At 44.9% G+C, this 12,594-nt stretch overlaps 1 protein-coding gene across 1 annotated transcript in view; it reads right to left on the minus strand.

The window, feature by feature from the left end:
- Positions 1–7,822, minus strand: part of LOC103177495 — a 54,633-nt gene extending 46,811 nt beyond the window's left edge. Inside the window, exon 1 of the mRNA XM_042334368.1 lies at positions 7,503–7,822. Coding sequence (XP_042190302.1) covers positions 7,503–7,539 — 37 coding nt within the window. The 5' untranslated portion in view covers positions 7,540–7,822. The remainder of the gene's footprint in view (positions 1–7,502) is intronic.
- Between the last annotated feature and the right edge of the window lie 4,772 nt (positions 7,823–12,594).

Consider the following 12,594-nt stretch of genomic DNA (forward strand, 5'->3'; position numbering starts at 1 on the left):
TTCCAGACACACCTTTTCTCTCTCTCCGTCTGCCTATTTTGTTGCAATTTTCTCCCCCCCTTTGTTACTTGCATTATTAATACCTCTATTCCCCTTTGTTTTGCATTATTAACATCTATTTAATCCATCATCTCCTGTCCTCTATTCCATTTTCTCCTTTGACTTCCTTGCCCTGTCTCCCCCCTCTCTGTTAGCCCTTAAAAGCCTCTCCCTCCCAACATGCCCCAGTTTTGACGAAGGGTTGTGGACCCGAAATATTGACTCACTTTCCTTTCTCCATAGATGCTGCCTGACCTGCTGAGTGTTTCCAGCGTCTTCTGTATCTGTTTACATGAATAACTCCTGTTACAACGTTTTGCCCTTTTCCCATGTATATTTATTTCCTCCAGGCATATGCAATGCTTCACTTCTAGGTGCTGCTTCATATACTAATCTAACTTAAGTCTCCTAGGCATTTAGTAGGCGTTTATCAAATCAAGGAAAGGGTGATAAGCTAGAAAATGAATACGTTTACGCATTACATCCATTAACAAATCCTAGAATCCTAGAATAATATGTCCATTCAACCACTCACGTAGGTGTGTGATTTCTGAAAGAGCTATTCATTTAGTCTTCCTTTTCTTGCCCTTTATGTTTTTCATTTCAAATATTTGTCTGATTATCTTTTAAAAGCTAGGATTTAAACTTCAACCACCATTTTTAGTAGGGTATTACATGTCTTAACATCTGTGTACAAAACATTGTTACCTCTCCCTTCACGTTTTTGGTAACAATTTTAAATTCTTTATTACAGTCGCCCTTTTTAGACCCAAATACAACCTATCTGAAAAAAAAGGAAAAATTCATGCAAAAACCTGCATTACTTGGGGAACACTATCCAAAAACTTAAGATAATTTTTTTTGCTCCTGCTTAGGTAAGCATTGCAACAAAGTGACTAAGGAGGAATGTTGACATAGAAAGTGTTGGGTTGGATACAATGATGTTTGTATTAGGTTTAGTTTTAGAATGAACTGGTCTGGTTATTATGACTTGTTTCAAATTTTGACCTGAGACATCTCATTCATCACATACTTGATACAGTGACAGACCCAGAAGATGTTTGGCTGAAAAAGTTGTATGTGGAAGAAGATCAGAGGAAACCAGACTACAGCATCACAATTTTTCATAAAACCATGATTCTCAGATCCTGTGTTCTGTTTATTTTAAAAGTCAAACAATTTAGGCAACAGCTTCTTCATTAAGAATAAAACATCATCTTAAAGTGGAATTTGTGGGTTCAGTGGGGAGAGTGATATCCTTATGTCATGTAAAATGGTGAAGTGAAATATAACCTACAGCTCCTTAACATCAGGGCAAGTTTGGGATGGCATTGGTGCCTCCTGTGATTGGATTCTTCAGATTTGTAGAAATCAACAAATGGCCTAAACCAAAAATTCTAATGGTTTGAACTTCCAAAACGACTTCTTTGCTGACAATTATGTTTTATAGCTTGTTATAGGGTCGATTTTGTTGGCAGTGAAGAGGAGAGCAATGAGGATGATCCCAAGTGCTGGAGAAATGAGCTATAGGAGCAATGATTAGACAAGGTAGGCTCTTCTAAAAACATTTAAGAGGGATTTTATAGAGATATATAAGAATCTTAATCAGATTGAGAAAGTAAATTCAAAACAATAGTTTGAGATGCACTGACACTGCAAAACAAGAGGACATAGGATTATCAGCCAATTGGCTCTTTGGTGTTACACAGCAAGACCTTTGCCATGTAATAGCTCATAACAGACCCATATAAACTAATACAGCTCCACCCATGATGGCAAAATCACAACCTCTTAGTCTAGTTACTGTTAATGGACATTGTGCGACACATTCCTCCACTACATGCAGTAAAACTTTTTCTCACATTTATCAGTATGTTACTTCATGGCACATTTTCACTTTTTAAATCACTTTTCAAGCTAAAATAGATTCCATTGAATATGGATGCAAATGCTACATTTATTCAGAAGAAATTATTTTCCCAGTGAAACTGACATATATAAAAGTACCTGCACATGAATACCAGTATATTTGGTCACTCAATGCACGACTGTTTGTGGGACACTGTTGTGCACAATTGGCTGCAATGTTTCGTCCAAAAAATATACAGTCAATTCACTTTACGGTATACTGAGACGTATCGAAGACATGATAAGGCGCTATATCAAATGCAAGGATTATTATTATAATTATGCAGTTATGTAATATTATTACACATACCTGGAATGTGGCTTTGGAATCCTAAGCAACAACTGCTGAAGCTTTCGATTGCCGTTCCATGCTGAACATCGTATGTTCTGCCTGGGATCTGGACGGTGATGGCAATACATTCACACACTGTATGTACAGCTGTGTTGCCCACCGTACCACAAGGGAGTTCCCAGTATTAACAATTAATCCAAGAAGAGTTCAACTGTCTATTGATCATATTTGACACTATTTGAAGGTATGTGGAGAAGTCAGTGTTTTTCAACATTTCTGATACCAGTTTCTTCTTAGAATACATTAGTCCATTAGTCAATGACTGCCAGATCACTCAATCTAAAGAGATCTCTGATATGGAATTGACATGAGGTTATCACACACAGGAGGACCCTTGGACTGGTCATTGAGAAACACTGAACCCGATGACTTGGCTGGTTGAAGGGATCTGTGATGGACTAAGTAAACCAATAGCTTCCATGGTTCTATTTATAATACTGCAGTCTCTGTTGATGATTGACCAATTTTGCCTAGTCCATTAATGGCAGTAGGCATGCCAATGTGGGGGAAGGGGGGCAGGATGGAGTCAGGATTCTTCTTACAAAACTCAGTAAGCCAATATCTAAGATGTTGGGATCACAAGTATTAAATGTAAAGAAGATAATGAATTGTTAAATAAAATTACAAATATATCTATGTAATGACTGCACTGTCACAGTAATTCTGTTCATTGGCAGTACTACAACATATAGTATTTCCACCCGGGTAGCCAGTGAATATACTTATCCTTAAGTGCCTGGACATATCCAAGTCAGGATATAAGGGCGTAATTTGTAATATTTTCTTAATAGAATTCCTTTTTGTAGAATGTGGATTGGAGATACTGTATACTGCAAATTAGTCTAACAGGCTCCATCCATATTGTTTTTTAATGTCAAACAGCTTTATTCTCACAACATTATTGAAAACAATTAGACCAGATCTTGATCTTGTATATAACTAATCAACTAAGCTGCAAACACAGCATTAAAGTCACACATCCAGCATCTAAAATAAAAAAAATATTTTGTGGTACTAAGAAGAAAAACTGGTGCATAGGACCTGAGTTTAAGAGAGCAGCGCTAGGTGCTGGGGACAGGGAGCAGGGTTCCACCAGCGCAGGGTTGGAAGTGAGAAGAAACTGCTTAGATCCTGCAAGAAAACTACTGTACAGTAAATGCACTGCACAGAAGCCGCTTCTGGGTGCAAGAAATGATACTTATCACAGAAAAAAAACAAAAAAATCTTGCCCACAAAAATGACACAGTCACTGTATTTTACAGTATATTCTGTGAAGCACTTTGAGACATCTCAAAAAGGTGATAAGGCGCTACATCAAATGCAAGGATTATTATTAATAATCCAAAAATATATATTTATATAATACAATAATAATAAAAAATAATAAACTGCTTTCCAATCTCAGTTAAATTTAATAATAATCCTTGCATTTGATAGAATAATAATAATAATCCTTGCATTTGCTATAGCGCTTTTCACATCACGAGGACGTCCCAAAGCGCTTCACAGAACACACTGTAAAGTGAATTGACTGTATATGTGTGGGCGAATGCGGCAGCCAATTGCGCACAGCAATGTCCCACAAACAGTCGTAGATTGAAAATGACCAATTTATTACTGTTTTTGGTTTTTGGAGGGATTATTATTAGGCTCTGTGTGGAGTAAGGAAACTTGCCCAAGGTTTCGCCCTCTGCCTGGAATTGAACTCAGGCCTCTCGCTTGCAAAGTGAGTGCTCTAACCACTGAGCTACAGGACTCCACAAATATAGAACTTTTCACACCTTCTAGACATCTCAAAGCGCTTCACAGAATATACTGTAAAGTTAATTGACTGTATATTTGTGGGTGAAACGTGGCAGCCAATTGCACACCACAGTGTCCCACAAACAATGGTGGATTGAGTGACCAAATTATTATTTTGTTGAAGGATTATTAATCCCATAAAAGCAATCCGCCGATTAACTAACAACCAGGTTCCTACTTACTGCTGGGTAAACAGAGGCGTATGGAGTAAGGAAACTTGCCCAACATTTTTGCCCTGTGGGGAATCGAACCCAGGTCTCTCGCTTGCGAGGTGAGTACTCTAACCACTGAATTACAGGACTCCATAATTTGCCCTAAAATGGAAGGGCTAGACATTATAGAATGATCTATATTCTTATTAACTGTGTAATGAACAATTAAAGTTTTCCCAACCCAATACCTGTGTTCAGAGGTTTGCATTATTTCTGAAATCACAATGAGCCTGTGCAAGAGAAAAAAAACACATCTCCCTGTGCACTAAAGGATGACATTTACATGTGATCTTTGCTAAGCATTATTGTGCTCTATCTCCTTTTTTATTATTATTTCCTGCTTGAAACTCCCCTCTCGGCATTGGCACTTTCCCCTTTAAAATCATATCAATGTTAGCAGCTCTGCTCTGTGTGTGTGTGTGTATATGGTGTGTGGAAGCTTTGCTGCCTGTGTGTGTATATGTGTGGTGTGTGTATGCTTTGCTGCCTGTGTGTGTGTGGCGTGTGGAAGCTTTGCTGCCTGTGTGTGTGTGTGTGTGGTGTGTGGAAGCTTTGCTGCCTGTGTGTGATGTGTGTGTGGAAGCTTTGCTGCTTGTGTGTGTGTGGTGTGTGTATGGAGTGTGGAAGCTTTGCTGCCTGTGTGTGTGTGTGTGTGTACTGTGTGTGGAAGCTTGGTCCCCCGTGTGTGTGTGTGTGTGTGTGTATGGAGTGTGGAAGCTTTGCTGCCTGTGTGTGTGTGTGTGTGTGTACTGTGTGTGGAAGCTTGGCCCCCTGTGTGTGTGTGGTGTGTGTATGGAGTGTGGAAGCTTGGCTGCCTGTGTGTGTGTGTGTGTGTGGTGTGTGTATGGAGTGTGGAAGCTTGGCTGCCTGTGTGTGTGTGTGTGTGGTGTGTGGAAGCTTTGCTGCCTGTGTGTGTGTGTGTGTATGGTGTGTGGAAGCTTTGCTGCCTGTGTGTGTGTATGGTGTGTGTATGGTGTGTGGAAGCTTTGCTACCTGTGTGTGTGTGTGTGTTGTGTGTGGTGTGTGGAAGCTTTGCTGCCTGTGTGTGGTTGTGTGGTGTGTGGAAGCTTTGCTGCCTGTGTGTGTGGTGTTGGTGTGGTGTGTGTGTGGTTGGTGTGTGGAAGCTTTGCTGCCTGTGTGTGTGTGTGTGTACTGTGTGTGGAAGCTTTGCTGCCTGTGTGTGTGTGTGTGTGGTGTGTGGAAGCTTTGCTGCCTGTGTGTGTGTGTGTGTATGGTGTGTGGAAGCTTTGCTGCCTGTGTGTGTGTGTGTGGTGTGTGGAAGCTTTGCTGCCTGTGTGTGTGTGTGTGTATGGTGTGTGGAAGCTTTGCTGCCTGTGTGTGTGTGGTGTGTGTATGGTGTGTGGAAGCTTTGCTGCCTGTGTGTGTGTGTGTGTGTATGGTGTGTGGAAGCTTTGCTGCCTGTGTGTGTGTGTGTGTGGTGTGTGTATGGTGTGTGGAAGCTTTGCTGCCTGTGTGTGTGTGTGTGTGTGTGTGTGTGTTGTGGTGTGTGGAAGCTTTGCTGCCTGTGTGTGTGTGTGTGTGTGTGGTGTGTGGAAGCTTTGCTGCCTGTGTGTGTGTGTGTGGTGTGTGGAAGCTTTGCTGCCTGTGTGTGTGTGTGTGTGTGTGTGTGTGGTGTGTGGAAGCTTTGCTGCCTGTGTGTGGTGTGTGTATGGTGTGTGGAAGCTTTGCTGCCTGTGTGTGTGTGTGTGTGTGTGGTGTGTGGAAGCTTTGCTGCCTGTGTGTGTGTGTGGTGTGTGGAAGCTTTGCTGCCTGTGTGTGTGGTGTGTGTGTGTGTGTGTGTGTGGTGTGGTGTGTGGAAGCTTTGCTGCCTGTGTGTGTGTGTGGTGTGTGGAAGCTTTGCTGCCTGTGTGTGTGTGTGTGTGTGTGTGTGTGTGGTGTGTGGAAGCTTTGCTGCCTGTGTGTGGTGTGTGTGGTGTGTGGAAGCTTTGCTGCCTGTGTGTGTGTGTGTGTGTGTGGTGTGTGGAAGCTTTGCTGCCTGTGTGTGTGTGTGTGTGTGTGTGGTGTGTGGAAGCTTTGCTGCCTGTGTGTGTGTGTGTGTGTGGTGTGTGGAAGCTTTGCTGCCTGTGTGTGTGTGTGTGTACTGTGTGTGGAAGCTTTGCTGCCTGTGTGTGTGTGTGTGTGTGTGTGGTGTGTGGAAGCTTTGCTGCCTGTGTGTGTGTGTGTGTGGTGTGTGGTGTGTGGAAGCTTTGCTGCCTGTGTGTGTGTGTGTGTGTGTGGTGTGTGGAAGCTTTGCTGCCTGTGTGTGTGGTGTGGTGTGTGTGTGTGTGTGTGGTGTGTGGAAGCTTTGCTGCCTGTGTGTGTGTGTGTGTGTGGTGTGTGTATGGTGTGTGGAAGCTTTGCTGCCTGTGTGTGTGTGTGTGTGTGGTGTGGTGTGTGTGTGGTGTGGTATGTGGAAGCTTTGCTGCCTGTGTGTGTGTGTGTGTGTGTACTGTGTGTGGAAGCTTTGCTGCCTGTGTGTGTGTGTGTGTGTGTGTGGTGTGTGGAAGCTTTGCTGCCTGTGTGTGTGTGTGTGTACTGTGTGTGGAAGCTTTGCTGCCTGTGTGTGTGTGTGTGTGTGGTGTGTGGAAGCTTTGCTGCCTGTGTGTGTGTGTGTGTGTGGTGTGTGGAAGCTTTGCTGCCTGTGTGTGTGTGTGTGTGTACTGTGTGTGGAAGCTTTGCTGCCTGTGTGTGTGTGTGTGTGGTGTGTGGAAGCTTTGCTGCCTGTGTGTGTGGTGTGGTGTGTGTGTGTGTATGGTGTGTGGAAGCGTTGCTGCCTGTGTGTGTGTGTGTGTGTGTGTGTGTGTGGTGTGTGGAAGCTTTGCTGCCTGTGTGTGTGTGTGTGTGTGTGGTATGGTGTGTGGAAGCTTTGCTGCCTGTGTGTGTGTGTGTGTGTGTGTACTGTGTGTGGAAGCTTTGCTGCCTGTGTGTGTGTGTGTGTGTGGTGTGTGTATGGTGTGTGGAAGCTTTGCTGCCTGTGTGTGTGTGTGTGTGTGTATGGTGTGTGGTGTGTGTATGGTGTGTGGAAGCTTTGCTGCCTGTGTGCAATCTCAATGCAGATGCTTCTGACGAATGGCCGAAAATCCCCACCATTCCCGATGGTGTGTCCTCGCCCCCAGAGAGCCCCAGACAGCCCGAGCTCTTGCCTTTGACTGCCTCCTCGGATGGTTCCGCCTCACGCACTTACTTACCTGTGGGCTGTCTGACGGTGTCTGCGGTGCACTCCATCTGGTCCAAGCGCTGCCACAGGGAGAGAGACACACACACACACACACACTGGCGCGGGGGCAACCTTTGGAGCCTTATTGCTTGAGGGGGGCAGAGGATGCTCTGAGAGTGCCGGGTTTTGTGATGGATGGATGGCTGACTCCCCTCTGCCTCAGTCTCTCACTCTCTCCTGCCCTCCCCCACGAAATGCTCGTTCGAGAACATTGAAGATCCACCAGTATCATGGACTCTCTCGCGAGGAGACATTGCAGTCTCCAACACACACATACACACATACATACACACACAGACACAGACAGACACACACACATATACACAGACATACACACACACACACATACATACATACACAGACACACACACATATACACAGACATACACACACACACAGACATACACACATAGATACACACACATACACAGACAGACATGCACACACACATACACACACAGACATACACACACAGACACAAATATACACACACATACACAGACAGACATACACACATACACACACACACAGACATACACAGACGCACAGACATACACATACACAGACATACACACACGCACAGACATAAACAGACACACAGACATACACACACACATACCCACACACAGACATACACACACACACACACAGACATACACACAAACACACACACATACACACAAACACACACACATACAGACACACACACACACAAGGTGGAAACGTGCAGAAGCACCCGGGCTGCTTTTGACTCATTTGCAATTCACAAAGCTCTGCACACACACACACACACACACACAGAGCTGTCCTCTGCTTCCACATATTGCAGTTTATAAATGATACATTGAATTTATTATCCATTTTTAGGATCGCTTTCTGGGGCGGGGGAGGTAATAATCCCGCGCCAAAAGAAAATAGTAATTTGACCACTCAATCCATTTAATTTGGTCGATAGATCAACAACGAAATTCGTAAAGCGCCTTTCATGTCGGGAGGACGTCCCAAAGTGCTGGACAGACTGAGTTAGGGACCCAAGCTGGGCGTTGGGGTGGGGGAGGGTGGAAGGCAGGGGGGGAAGCAGGGAGTTTGAAAGCACGGTCAAAGAGGAGGGTCTTGAGATGGGTCTTGAAGGTGGCGAGGCGGAGGGACTGCGGTATGGAGTTCCAGAAGGTGGGTGCAGAGTGGCGGAAGGTCCGACCGCCAATTTTGGGGCGGGCGAGGCGGGGGACGTGAAGCGGAACAGAGCCCGCTGAGCAAAGGGAGCGAACAGGATGGCAGGGGGTTAGGAGGTCGCAGACATAGTGGGGAGCAAGACCGTGGAGGGCTTTGAAGATGAGGACCAGGATCTTGAGCTGTATCCTCTGTGTGATGGGAAGCCAGTAGGCAGCGGAGCCATGTGTGGAAGAGGACACGGGCTGCAGAGTTCTGGATGATCTGCAGCCTATGGAGGGAGGAGTTGGGGAGGCCGACAAGCAATGAGATTGCATAGTCGAGCCTCGATGTAATGAAAGCATGTAAAAGGGTTTCAGTGGCGGGCGGGGTGAGACAGTGGTAGAGCCGGGCGACGTTGCGGAGGTGGGGAAAGACAGAGCGGCTCATGGTGCAGATGTGGGGTAAAAAGGATAGTTGAAGGTCAAACAAGACCCCAAGGTTCCGGACTGGCTTAGCAAGGTGAAGTGTGCAACCATGGATGGCGATGCTGTCAGCACCTGAGGTGTGGAGGTGCTGACGGGAGCCAAACAGGAGAGCTTCGGTCTTGTTGAGGTTCAACTGAAGAAAGTTAGCTCGCATCCAGGACTTAATGTCTGACAGACATTCTGTCAGGACAGCAGTGGTCCTGGAGTCAAGGGTGGAGGCAGAGAGATAGAGTTGGGTGTCATCGGCATACATGTGGAAGTTGATCCCATGTCTGCGGATGATGTCACCAAGGGGAAGCATATAGATATTAAAGAGGAGGGGACCAAGGACAGAGCCCTGAGGAACGCCGCACGAGATGGTCCAGGGGCTAGAGGAGAAACGATTTGTGGAGATGAAGTGCAGGCGGTGTGAGAGGTATGATCTGAACCAGTCAAGGACAGAGTTGTGGATGTTGAGGAGAAAGGAGAGGTGGTGAATGAGGATAGAGTGATCGATGGTGTCGAAAGCAGCAGATCAACAACAACAAAATTACATTAATAGAGCGCCTTTCACGTCGGGAGGACGTCCCAAAGCGCTGAACAGTCAGATGTCGGGGCCCGAGCATGGGGGCGGGGTAGTGTAGGGAAGGCAGAGAGGTGGGAGGGAGCCCAAAGGCACGGTTGAAGAGAAGGGTCTTGAGACCGGCTTTGAAAGATGCAAGGGAGGAAGCGAGGCGAAGGGACCGTGGGATAGAGTTCCAGAGTGTGGGGCAGAGAGGCTGAAAGCCCGGCCACCGATGGTCGGGTAGGAGACATGGAGCAGGCCGGAGCCCATGAATGGAGGGAGTGGGCAGGTTGGTAGGGAGTCAGCAGAGTTTTGGATGATCTGCAGGTTGTGAAGGGAAGAGTTGGGAAGGCCGATGACGAGGGAGTTCCTGTAATCAAGCCTTGAGGTGACAAATGCGAGGGTGAGGGTTTCTACAGCCTGAGAGGTGAGGCAGTGGCGGAGTCTGGCAATGTTGCGAAGGTGGTGGTAGGCAGTGCTGGTCATGGAGCGGATGTGGGGGAGAAAGGACAGTTCAGGGTTAAACAAGACACCCAGGTTCCTGACTGGCTTAGTGAGGTTGAGTGTGCAGCCGTGGAGGCTGATGCTTCCAGCGCCTGAGGTGCGGAAGCACTGGTGCGAGCCAATCAGGAGGGCCTCGGACTTGCTGACATTGAGTTGGAGAAAGTTGGCTCTCGTCCAGGACTTGATGTTGGACAGGCAGTTGGTCAGGACACCAGTAGTCCTGGAGTTCAGGGTGGAGGCAGAGAGGTAGAGTTGGGTGTCATCCGCATACATGTGGAAATTTACCCCATGTCTGCGGATGACGTCACCAAGGAGGAGCATGCACAGGGTGAAGAGGAGGGGACCAAGGACAGAGCCCTGAGGAACACCGCACGAGACAGTGTGGGGGCTGGAGGAGAAACCATTTGCCGCGACGAAGTGGAGGCGGTGTGAAAGGTGGGATCTGAACCAGTCAAGGACAGAACCTTGAAGGTTGAGGTGGGAGGAGAGGCAGTGGTGGAGATTGTATATTTTCCAATTCATGAATTCAATTGATCAATTCATGAAGTTGGACACTGCAGTGCGCAATTGGCTGCTGCCTTTCGCCCACAAAATATGCAGTACATTCACGTTACAGTATATTCTGTGAAGCCCTTTCAGATGTCTCAACGGCGTGATAAGGTGCTATATCAAATGCAAGGATTATTATTATAATTAAAAATTTTCTGCAAAATACGTAGAATGTGTACAGATGCGAATATGCATTTGTTCGTACAATGCATTTCCGCTCAGTCATAAACTTCTACAGAAAGTGAAACATCCAAATAAACCTGAAAAAACAATTTATAGTTGGTATTGATCGCGTAAATCATATTCACTACGTACTTCAACAGTTGTCTGGGTTTTGTGAAATATGCAGAGAACATAATCATCGAATGACCCCTGCTCCTGATTATATAAAAGATCCCATAATACAAAATTCCATGATTGGGATGCTGTAAAAAGGATATAATTTGTCACAAGGGGTTCAGGTGAAATCTAAAACAAAAATTTGTACTTTTATAGGGCATCTCACATCCTGCATTTGATATAATAATCCTTGCATTTGATATAGTGCCTTATCACGTTTTCGAGACGTCTCAAAGCACTTCACAGAATATGCTCTAAAGTGAATTGACTATATTTTGTGGGTAAATACATAGAACATCTCAAAGTGCGTTACAAAGATGGAAATGAAAACCAAACTGGGAGTCCTCAAAAGTAAGACAAAATTGTAATTTTATACAATCATGTGAGATTTTATTACAAACTCAACCAAATTAAATCAATGCTGAACCTATTTTGTGGTTGAAAGTAATTTTGAAGAGCACCCAATAATATGTGAACTAATTTCATTGCTTCATGTGAATTTCATTGTTTGAACTTCTGAGTATAATCAAAGAGAATCAACTGACTTAACTCAATTGACAACCTCTGATGGTTGTTTAATGTTGAATCATATCTCTGTTTGATTGTGCTTTTTATGTCTCACAGGATTTTAATTGGATAACACAAGAGAAATTCTATTTATAGTATTCATGAAGATTGAATTTGACAGTTTTAATATCTAAGGCCACTTACAACATGATGGTATCATAGCACTAGTTCATACCAATGGAATTGTCTTGTTTGAGTTCTTCTTTTTTGAAGAATTTTAGGGGTATTCGCCGACAAACTAATAGAATCATAGAACTGTACAGCACAAAAAGAGACCATTCGGCCCATCGAGTTTGTGCTGGCTCTTTGAATAGAGCAATTAATGTCAATCCCACTCCCCAGCCCTTTCCCCATAACCCTGCAAACCCGTCCTCCTCAAATACCCATCCACCGCTTTTTTAAAAGTAGTTATCGAATCTGCCTCGACCACCCTTTCAGGCAATGCGTTCTAGATTCGAACAACTTGCTGCGTGAAAAAAAGTCATTGCAATTTAGAATAAATCCAGTGAAGCACTTTGAGGCGTTATCCCAATGTAAAAAACGCTATATCAAATACAATGATTATTTATTATTATTATCCTTGTTATACACAACCACACTATGGAAATGGTCAGTGAAGATCCTGAAATATGTTAAGTGATGCATACTCCAACTTGTCATTCAGGACATGGACTCCTGTAGCGATGGAGTCCTGTAGCTCAGTGGTTAGAGCACTCGCTTTGCAAGCGAGAGACCTGAGTTCAATTCCAGGCAGGGCGAAACCTTGGGCAAGTTTCTTTACTCCACACGCCTAATAATAATCCCTCCAAAAAAACAAAAACAATAATAAATTGGTCATTTTCAATCTACGACTGTTTGTGGGACATCGCTGTGCGCAATTGGCTGCCGCGTTCGCCCACAAATATACAGTCAATTCACTTTAC

The sequence above is a fragment of the Callorhinchus milii genome, unplaced genomic scaffold, assembly GCF_018977255.1.
Source record: "Callorhinchus milii isolate IMCB2004 unplaced genomic scaffold, IMCB_Cmil_1.0 Scaffold4, whole genome shotgun sequence".
Lineage (NCBI taxonomy): Eukaryota > Metazoa > Chordata > Chondrichthyes > Chimaeriformes > Callorhinchidae > Callorhinchus > Callorhinchus milii.